At 32.9% G+C, this 11482-nt stretch overlaps 1 protein-coding gene across 5 annotated transcripts; it reads left to right on the top strand.

Moving 5' to 3' along the window:
• The first annotated feature begins 1042 nt into the window (after positions 1 to 1042).
• LOC126723176 (UPF0481 protein At3g47200-like) lies at positions 1043 to 9593 on the top strand. 5 transcript variants are annotated; one of them, XM_050426477.1, is made up of 3 exons: positions 2010 to 2205; positions 6076 to 6159; positions 8131 to 9593. In XM_050426477.1, exon 3 carries the CDS (start codon positions 8150 to 8152, stop codon positions 9497 to 9499), a length of 1350 nt encoding a protein of 449 aa, XP_050282434.1. In that variant the 5' UTR covers positions 2010 to 2205; positions 6076 to 6159; positions 8131 to 8149; the 3' UTR covers positions 9500 to 9593. The 5 variants fall into 5 exon arrangements, with proteins under 5 accessions (XP_050282430.1, XP_050282434.1, XP_050282433.1 ...); XM_050426476.1 differs by having other exon boundaries at positions 6061 to 6159; XM_050426474.1 differs by having other exon boundaries at positions 6026 to 6159.
• Positions 9594 to 11482: the final 1889 nt, after the last annotated feature.

The raw sequence follows: 11482 nt of genomic DNA, 5'->3' as shown, positions 1-11482 counted from the left end.
ATGCTTGTATTTGCTGGAGAATCCAAGAAAGAAGGAGTCCGTGGTCTCGGAGCTTGCACGTGGTCGTGTCAGTAAGTTTCTACTGGTGGGTAGCAATAAGATGTTAGTGGTCTAAGTCCTATTGTAAAACTTCAATTCTTTTATAGTGGATTCAGGTTTACCTTGAGAATAGCTAGATTAAATCCTCCTTAGGTTTTTACCGGTTTGGTTTCTTGGGTAATCATATCATTGTGTTATTTATCTTTCCGCTACTTATGCATGATATGATTGTTTGATTGTGATAACCTAGATTTGGAATTTAGACTAAGTAATCACTTGGCTAATTACCTAGGTTAATCCAATTGTGTTTTTAAGGAGTCTAAAAACTATCACTATCATATGTATTACTCATGTCAAGTTTTAAAACCATATACTGTGTCTTGCATGAGCTTAGCCTGTTTAAGTGAATCCTAGTTTTGTAACTAAGTAGAACTCAATATGTTATTTGTCACTCCTATATAAAGGGACTTTGGCTATGTATGTGAGTATTTTAATTCATTAGCCGAAACATTTGTCTTTCAATCTTGGTTTGTGGGTTCGGATGATGATGTGATAACTACAAAAGATATGTACATGGGGTTGGGGTTGGGATGGAACTTAGACAATTTGTCATGATGCTATATTTTTCTCATGTTTCATATGTGTATCGTCAAATATAAATCTTGTTTCATCTTTTGTATTATATTTTATGTTTTACCAATTACAATTTATCATTTATTTGTTCAATTTTCCTTACCACCAAAAAAAAAAAAAAGTAATAATCAAACATATAATATATTTTAATTGGTGGAACATAATGTGAAATACAAAATAAGCACAGAGGATTTGTATTATGTATCTTTTGTTTAATAGTTTGTGTATCCTACAACTGTGAGACACAGGATTACATATCTTTTGCAATAAAAAATCTGATGGTCATGAGAAGCAATTCCAAATGGTTCTTCTTGGAATAAGTTTCGGTTTAGACTGTTTAGTGATTTTATTCTTATGTTAATGATTGTTGTTTGTCTATATCATTAGGAAAAAGGAACCTGGTATATGAAAAAGATGTCCACGTCTGATGCTTCAGAGATTATCATTGACGTTAAAGATGTCAGGCCTGCCCAGCGGCACTCCAAGTGTTGCATCTACAAGGTCCCCAATTAACTTCGCGAGGTAAAGGAAGAAGCCTACATTCCAAAGCTTATTTCCTCTGAAGCACCGACGCGGCAAAATGGGTGATGCACCGGCAAAATGGGTTTTTTTTTTTTTTTTTTTTTTAATGAAATGCTTATTCACACATAATTTTCTAATAAAAATATTTTGTTATTATTTTTTAATCTACTATGGGTATGCAAATAAATTTTTGCAAACTACAGTTTTCATCATCTCATTTTTTTCTCAATAAAAAAAATATTTTACTATCCCTCAACTTTTCAACCCGGAAACCAAACATCATGAGTAAAAATTAAGATCTTTCCTATCACTCACTTTTTAATCACCCACTCTTTAATCTCCAACCAAATGCATCCATAATGCGACGTGTATATTTCTCTTGTAGGTCACACCCGGGTCCTGCTTCTAGCTCCCATTCTGTGTGATTAAGATGTAAGTGAATAAGGTCATGTGATGTTCACTAAAAAAAAGAAAAAAGAAATCAGGTCATGTGTGTGGGAATCATATTTCTCTTGTCATGACAAAGACTAAAAACAAGTCAATACAACGTTAATCATTCATGGGGTATGGCCCTCCATCTTGACTGTCTGTTTTCACAGGCCAGCTTGTGAAGTTGAATAGTAACAACCTTAATAATTGTTGCTCTGAATAAAAAAAGACAATGGCAATGGTGCTTGTTAGTTGGTACCAATAAATGCACAAAGTAATGACAAGTAAATGCGACAGTTGTATGTTTGTCAGAAAAGACGTCATGGTTATGACGTAGAGAAAATAAGGGTTGGGGGGTTCACTCATTAAATAGGAGGGCAAGAAGGTTTTGAGAATTGCTATGAAGTGTACAGAAGTAGAAGATTGTTTCTTAGATATGAGTGAGTTTAAGCTATGAGTGAGAAGAGAGAGAATCAAGTAGTCTTAGCCTTGCTTCGTTGGACATGATCTTTATCATATTCTGCTGTTTCTTGGAGTCAAGTTTAGAAGGCTGAAGCATTTTCTTTCAAATACAATTCGCAGGTTCTTTGCTCCATCCTTTCACTTTATTTTTGTTTAAATAAAATTTGCTGGTGGCTGGTTCTTTACTCTTTCGTTTCACTATAATTTTGTTCTACAATATAAAGTTCGCCAAAAATTGATAATTTAGTTTATTTTTTATTTATTTTTTTACTTTTTATAATTTAGTAAGTAATTGAGTTCATAATTCAAAATTCTAATTTAGGAGACGCTATTCTCCACAAGGTTTTGAAACCCGAACCGTTCATTGAACCATAAAAGAAGAGGTTTAAGGTTTTTGAGGTCGAACCGAGGTTGAACCGAAGTCGAACCGTGATGATGTCATAATTAATTTAATAATTATTTAAAATAAAATTAATTATATTAAATTAGTAAAAATATTTAAAAAATTAACTAAAATAGTGCAATTAAATATAGAGATCTATTCCTATCAAATATATATATATATATATATATATATAGATCTATTATTCCTTTATAGAAACAAAGAAATCTATCTTTCAAATGTATTTTCTATATCATAATTCATAACTTTAAGAAATATTAAATTCTAGTGTTTTTTACGTTGATTAATTAAATTTGTGATAATATCTAATAATATAATAATTAGAGTAAAAAAGTATATATAAAAAATGGTATTTGTGTAATTGTGTTGCATGTTTGCAACATGGCGCTTATAAAATTATGAATGCATTAATTTTCTTTAAGAAAAATGATATGTTTACACTATTTTCAATATATTTTTATAACAAATTCTAAGTGGTAGGTTGTTACTAGTTATTATTGTTGAAGCAAAAAAGTAATCTTAGCGTTAGGTTCAAATTTGAACCAATAACAACTAACCACCTATAATTTGTTGTGAAAATATTATAAAAATGTTCCGAATGTAACACCTCTCTTTATTTAATGTGATGAACGGAAGATATTTGTGTTGCATTGCATACAACGTGGCCCACTGGTAAGATAAGAATCAACTATTTTCTTTTAAATAAAAACAAAACATAAAAAGTTAAAATTTCAACCACTAGCAAACCAAAACGTGAAACTCCAATAAATTCTCCCACCCACCCCACCTACTACTTGACCACATCTCTATCTTTACTTTTGGCCGGTGAAGCAGTGCAGCCATAATTCATTATTTTGGGTGTGTTTGGATAGAACTTATTTTGCTGAAACTGAAAACTGAAAACTGAAAACACTGTAGCAAAATAATTTTTAAATGTGTGAATAATACTGTGGGACCCATTTTTAATGAAAAAATTGATAAAAAATGAAATTTGTGGGTCCGTGAACAGTGCACATGTGCACTGTTCACTGCAGAAAGTCACATTTGCAGTTACTGTTCAATGAACAGTAACCGCGATACTTCAAAAACGCGTGAAAACCAAAAAAAACAAAAAAAACAAAAAAACAAAAACGCAGTGGAAAACGTGGACGTGAATTAAGTTGAACACAAACACACACTTTATCTCTCTTTTCGGTTCTTCTATGAGCTCTCTATCTCAACTTTGGTCTTCGTCCCGGAGTAGCCCACATCTGCTTGCTGGGTTTCTTCTCCACAATCAACAATTTGCTCTTTCATCAGTGGTCTCTTTGTGTTCGTGTCTGTGTCTGTGTTTGTGTTTGTGTTTGTGTTATCAATCAAAAAGAGTTCCTTCTCGTGATTATCAAAAAAAAAAAAAAAAAAAAAAAGCCCTCTCTCTCTCTGCAGCAGATTTGAAGATTGTGAATCAGTGAAGCTTAAGCACCTCCAAAAATTATCCAATCTCCTTCTGATCTTTGTTCTTCTTCGTGTTCTTTCATTTCTTTTTTATTTCTTCTAGATCTGATCATAACTTCATCCCGGTGTACCCAAAATTCATCAGAAAAGCTGAAGCAAAAAGAACCGGTTCGAACCTCAAAAACCGGTCACAGTTCTCAGAACCGCACAGTCCGACCAGGGTTCGCACGGGTCTCTGTTTTTTTCACATAGAGCGGTTCTTGAAGCTAAAAAGAACTACAAAACTGAAAGGTTCACGATTTTTCCGGTCGGACCATACGGTCCAGTTCGGGTTTCAAAACCATGATTCTCCACACACACACACGCACAAAATAATAAAAAGGTTTAAGAGTTGTATTTTTTCCCTAGTTTTATTTTTCGTTGGAGGTAGGTTTGTGTGGATAACAATTAGTTCAGTCACTTAAATTATTTTCAATTATTTACCAAAAGGATTGACTTCAATTTACACGATAAATACAATTAATGAAAAGGAAAATGTTAATTTTTTGGTATCCCAATAATTTAATATAATATGTAGGATATTATTATTTACACCCTTAAACTATACTCTTTTTACACTTACTTCATATACTATAAGAATGCACACTTATTAAACTATACATTTTTTTTATACCTTCCATCATAAATTATGAAAATACACATTTTACTCTCCTAAACTATACCACTTTTACACTTATTCCTTTAAAATATTTTACAAGCTTACATTACTAAACTATTACCCATAAAATGGGGGGCTAAGTGTTATACGGTAAAAAATTTAAAGCCTAAGTGGACACTTTCATAATTTATGGGGGCAAGTATTATATAGGAAATAATTTAGAGGGAATAAAATATTCATTCTCTTAATTTATGGGGTAAGTATAAAATAAGGTAAAATGTAATTTCTAATTTAATATAGTATATGGGCATGACACCCTAGAATATAGGAAGGAAAAATACTAGATAAGAATTAAATAGAAACTCCAATTATCACCTTGATTTGATAAAAACCAAAAAGATTTTTGAATTATCAAGAAAATTTGTCCAATTGAAAATAAGTAGTTTCCTAGAATATACTTTCAATTGAAAATACTTTTGAGTGGAAAATATTCCAACATAGTTCAAACCTTTTTTTTTTTTTTTTTTTTTTCTTTTCATTATGTCTACACAAGCTACGGTTCGTGTCCATTTTTCTATTATCTTACATTGTTAATTGTTTAAGAAGTCATCTGCGTCTCATGTGCTTTTACTTGTATAGGTGTTAGAGTAATTGGCTAGAGTTCTTAAAGCAGTCGTTTGAGTTTGTTAGAAGCTGTTATTAATGTTCTAATGGCTAGTTACTTAAGTAACTTAATGGTAGCCTCTGTTTTCATTGTATAAAACAAAGGAACTTTTTCCAGATTAGTCGATTTAATGAACTCAATTTTTCATTCTGATTTACTTGCTCAATTGATCTTCTCTGCATAGTTTTAGCACATTCCAAGTGAAGTTTTTCACATATATACTTGGGAAATCATGCTTGCCATTTTGCTCGCCCTCTTCCTTTTAAAACTTCGAATCTCGTCTTCACCTAACATTATCTCCATGGTAACTTGACATGCGCTTTTCTCCATGAAAATCCTATGTGGAGTCTGAAACCAAATCAGATTGCCATTCTGTAATCTTGAGTTTATGGTGTATTCAGTATTGTTTCTGCCTTATGTGGTAAGGATTTCATGACTAGATCATATCCTTGCTACATCATCTAATAGGGCCTGGACTGATGCTTCTTATAACAAAGGCGGTGGTGGTGAGCAGGTATATATATATATATATTCTCGGGAAAGATAAGATACCGAGATGTGACAAATATATATATTTTTAGATAATTGCCGTATGCTTCTAATCTCACAGTTCGAATAATTTCCTTGTTAAACTTCTAAGCACTTTGTGCATACAACAATACCAATTAATGTACAAGACTTTTGCCATGAGCAACTCTATAGGTTGTGGGTGTTGGTAGTCAGTTGTCCCCTACCCCTCCCCCATATTTTAAATGATTTCCTATTCTCGATTCTCCTACAGCTTGATCCTTTGACTATAATATTTTGAGCTTCAAGGATGTTTTTCCACACACAAGATGATTTGGTTTCTGTTACACCACCATGAAGGAGCAATATGAAGCAAAGTACCTAGCCTTGAGAGCTTGGTGTAGTAAGGTATGGGTGTTTTATAGAATTCACTTATCCCAAAAGTCTAAACTATCGCGAAAATTAGTTATTTAACATGGTATCAAAGCAGGAGATCATAACTTCTATTTATGTCTCCTCCACTCTACCTCCCATTTTGAATCTTACATGTTATGCCTCACTTATTAAAAGGGAGTTTCAATTCACACGTGAGGAGAAGTATGTGGATAAATGATTAATTTTATTATATCTCTATAGCTTATACTTTTGAGAGAATTAATGATTTAACCACTGCAAAGCGTGAATTCTAAGTTCAAAGCTCTTAGTTCCTTAAACCCCACTCCACCTCTCCATTTCAAGGCACGCTATGCACTCCATTTTTCCCAATAAATCTTCCTCTCACCCTTCTTCTAAACCCACAAAACATTTTTGATCACCATCTTGTCATAAAGAATTAAGAGTGATTAAAACAACTCATGGCATATGTACGGACCACTTGAACTATGGCTTTGATTAGAATATTCTATTGCATATGTGCTAGACTCTTTTATCTTTGAAAAATATTCAGTTTTTTGAGTGGCAAATGAGTGCGGGTAAGCCCAAGTATTTGTCCAGGCTTTTACTTCATTAGATCCCAAACTCAGCTTATATTTTCTCCCAAATGTCCCTCTACATGTTCTTGTTGAAGAATGTCGATGTTTAGTCTCTATTCATCTTCTGGTCCAATGCTTCTTCATAGTCCTATAGAAATCTCATGTATTTTCTACCTCGTTTTGGAGGCAAAAGAGAATATTATCATCAATAAAGAATAGGTGTGAGATTTGTGGTCCATACCTACTAATTGCGACACCCTAGAGAGTTCACCTTCTCGTTTGCTTTTTAAATTAACCCTGAAGATGCTTATTGACACAACAAGAACATACATATCCCTTGTCTTAGGCCTCTAGAAAGTTTGATATACCCCTTTGGATCTGTATTGATTAGTAAAAAATAGGTTACATAATCACGTAATACAGTCCATGATTAGATAGATCGAGTTTGCATGGAAGCTACTCTCCTCATTGTTTGCCCAATAAAACATCATCATTCTACCCTATCATATGCATTACTCACGTCAAATTTTAAAGCCATGTACCATGTCTTGCCTAAGCTTAGCCTATTTAAGTGATTCTTGGTTTCGTAACTAAAGGTTTGTTTGGGATCTGCTTATTTTGCTGAAATTGAAAAAATTTTCTGAAAGTATTGTAGATAAATGTAAAAGTTAGTTGAAATAGTACAGTGAGACTCATGAATAGTACCAAAAAATGCAGTAGGGCCTATAAATAGTAGCAAAAATAAACTGAATAGTAAAATAAGCTAACAACTTTCATCAATGCTAAACTCACACTAAGTAGAACTCAATTTGTTATTTGTCACCCCTATATAAAAGGACTTTGGCTATGTATGTGTGTATTTTAATTCACTTGCCTAAACATTTATCTTTCAATCTTGGTTTGTGTGTTCGGATGATGATGTGATAACTACAAAAGATATGAATATGGGGTTGGGGTTGGGGTTGGGATGGAACTTAGACAAGTTGTCATAATGCTATATTTTCTCATGTTTCACATATATGTATCATCAAATACAAATCTTGTTTCTTCTTTTGTATTATATTTTATATTTCACCAATCACAATTTATTATATATTTGTTTAATTTTCCTTATAAAATAAAAAAGGATTAAAATGATAAAAAAAAAAAAATCAAACACATAATATACCTTAATTGGTGGAACATAAAATATAATACAAAAAGGACAGAGGATTTATATTATATATCCTCTGTTTAATAGTTTGTGTATCCCAAAATTGTGAGACAGAGGATTACATATCTTTTGCAATAAAAAATCTGATGGTAATAATAGAAGCTATTCCAAATGGTGCTTCTTGGAATAAGTTTGGGTTTAGACTGTTTAGTGATTTTATTCTTATGCTAATGATTGTTGTTTGTTTATCATTAGGAAAAAAGGAACCTGGTATATGAAAAAGATGTTCAGTTCTGATATTATCATTGACGTTAAAGATGTCACGCCCGCCCAGCGGCACCCCATGTGTTGCATCTACAAGGTCCCCAACAAACTTCGCGAGGTAAAGGAAGAAGCCTACACTCCAAAGCTTATTTCAATAGGCCCTGTACATCACAACAAGAAGGAACTCGAGAATATGGAACGTTTGAAACTAAAATATTTCAAGGAATTCTTTTGCCAGACAACTTGTAAAGGCCAGAAGGAATTTGCAGACATCATTGAGAACAGAGAAGAGACTATCCGCCATTGTTATGCAGAAGAGATCTCATCTTCTTTACCCGAAAAGAAAGATTTCTTGCAAATGATTCTATTGGATTCTATCTTTATCATTGAGCTCTTCTTGAGGACTGCTGCAAGGGAAGGATATGAAAAGGATGATTATATATTAAGTAAACCATGGCTGGAGGAAGGCATAAAGCATGACTTGATATTACTTGAGAATCAACTTCCATTTTTTATTCTTGATGATTTATATCGTCACATTGGAAGGTTTCCAGGCTTTCATAATTCTTTTCTTAACCTTGCCTGGAATTACTTTTTTCCCAATGACAACTGCAAGAACATACCCAAAAAGAAGGAAGTAAAACATTTCACTGATTTGCAGAGATATTTCTTCTATTCACCCAAATTGGAAAGTAGTGACAGAATTATTGAACATCTATATAGTGCAACAAAGCTGGACACAGCAGGATTGAATTTCAAGAAGTGGGAGAAAAAACCACCAGAAGAAGATAGACGTTTGCTTGACATTCAAATCAAGAAGCCGGATCCCTTGGAAATTTTTCCATGCTTCAATTGTTCATGGCTCTTGCATTGCTTACCTTGCTTGAAATGCTTTTGGTGCTTGAAACGTATGCAAACTAGCTTGGTAATCCCACCCTTTGTGATAAATCATGGAACTGAACACATTTTCCGAAACATCATGGCCTTGGAGCAGTGTCATTATCCAAAAGAAGCTTACATATGCAATTATATCGTGCTATTGGATTTTCTTATAAACACTAGAGACGATGCGGAGTTGCTTGTTGACAAAAAGATTATTGTTCACTCGCTAGGCAGCAATAAAGAAGTTGCCAAAATGGTTAACAAACTTGGCAAAGAAATTGTGGAAAAAAATTCATGTTACCTTAAGGTCGCTGAAAATCTTAATGAACATTATGAAAACTGGTGGAATAAAAATATTGCATCCTTGAAAACAGTATATTTCCGTGATATTTGGAGAGGCACCGCAACTTTTGTTGGAATTATAGTCCTGCTTGTAACTATCGGCAATTTCCTTAGGCCTTTTGTCTATCACAAATAAGTTTCCTTTATTATGGTACTGTAATATCAGTTGGAAATTTGGCTTTGGTTGTAGTTTTTTTGAAAATAATTATGATTAAGTTTAGCTTGTGATATCCTTTCTTTCCTAACAAGTTTTACTTTCAACTTTACATATTACATGTTTCAAAGGTTATTTCAGCACCCACCCATAGTCTGCATTTGGGCTAATAAGTTTTAGCCTCTAAAAGAGTTATATCCTCCAACAATAATACAAGTTAGAGTAATGGTAGAGATACAAACATTTTTACAAAAGATTTTACAAATTGTGGATGTGGTGAGTGATTATTGGTAAATGAAAAAGTAATATTAATGATAGACCTAGATGAAAACCAATAAGAAACTGACAATATCAGTAATTTGTAAAAATTTTGTAAAATAGTTTGTGATTGTAGCATTCTTTTACAAATTATCTATCTAACTGTTTATGTTCCACCATATACTTCATTGATTACAACTTGTTATATACTTCGTTTGACTTTCCTTGTAAAATAATTAAAGTATAAAATGAAAAAAAAAAATTCAAATACACGATAAATTGTGATTGGTGCACAAAATGTACGACACAAAAAGTGGAAGACATTATTTGTATTCGTGCACATTATTTTATTGGCAAACTTCCATGATCCATCATGTTAAAAAAGTGCCACTTAATGTAAGGTTTGGGTGGGGCATATACAAAGCCCAAGAAATAGATGTCCCAAAACCTATGTGCTTGAAATTTCTCATCTTATTAATGGGCTTTAGACCCAAATATTTGACTTCATATAAACGAACTAAACGATTCACTAATTGACCCGTCAAGCTAGATGGTCTAATCCTAAGAGCTCTCACACCAAACACCATTTGACCCCATTTATCAGATGTTCTAAATGCCATATTTTTTGCAACATACTACAGTAGAGTCACAAATTTGCCATGGTACGGTAAGCTGTGACATATGGATTTATTAATTTTTTATTCCTCTTTCTCTCTCATATCTCTTTCATCTTCTCCTTCAGCTATTCAGTATTCACCGCCTCCATCTCCACTCTCCTATACTCTTTCTTCTTCCCTTTTCCCTTTTGCTCTATTCTCTTCCCATTCATGAATATGAGCCACCACCAATTTCCTCTCTGCCATCACTGATCTGTAAAATCTCCTTAACCAGTTTTTTTCCCCCTTTTGTTCGCTCTCTCCTCTCTATTCTATCTCAGAGTCGTCTATCGGCGTGGGTCTGGTTGTGGGTTTGTGATTTCTGATTGTGATCAGCGTGGACGTAGGTTTCTGGGTTGTGGGTTTGTGACTTCAGATTGTGATCGGTGTGGGTCACTGGGTTATGGGTTTGGGTTGTAGGTCTCTAGGTTGTGAGTCTCTCCTCTCTGTTCTATCTTAGGCATTGTTCATACAAACAAACTAAACGATTCGCTAATTGACCCGTCAAGCTAGATGGTCTATTCCTAAGCTTGGCTAGATGACCCGCACGGATGCACCCCAACTCGGGCTAAAATCAGGGCCTGCTCAATGTGCTTTAAGGCATACGGGGACAACTTTAAGAGAGGCATTTTTTTTTAATATTTAAATATAAAGTAAATAATATTTATTTAACTTTATATATATATATATATATATTATTTAAAATATATTTTTCTTGATTTTTAGAATACAAAATTACTAATTAAGTCTTTGTATTCAAATTTTGCTAATATTTTATTTTCAATTTAATATTGCTAATCCAATTAATTTTTCTTGTAACATAGTTGAACTAAAATAGAATTTTATCAACTTTAATTTTTAAAAACTTTGCTTTATAAATGCAATTGTAACATGTATTATTAGTAATATTTTTTAATTAGTTTTTATATCAAAAGAGTCAATTTCATACCGGATACCTTTTAGTTTTGCTAAGAGAAGTAGGGAATGATATATTTTATTGAGTAATGCTACAGACACAAACTATTTTACAACATTTTTACAAATTGCTGAT

Source organism: Quercus robur, chromosome 4 (genome assembly GCF_932294415.1).
Source record: "Quercus robur chromosome 4, dhQueRobu3.1, whole genome shotgun sequence".
NCBI classification, from domain to species: domain Eukaryota; kingdom Viridiplantae; phylum Streptophyta; class Magnoliopsida; order Fagales; family Fagaceae; genus Quercus; species Quercus robur.
Note: the sequence above shows the minus strand (reverse complement) of the source record. Positions and strands in the feature narration are given on the sequence as shown.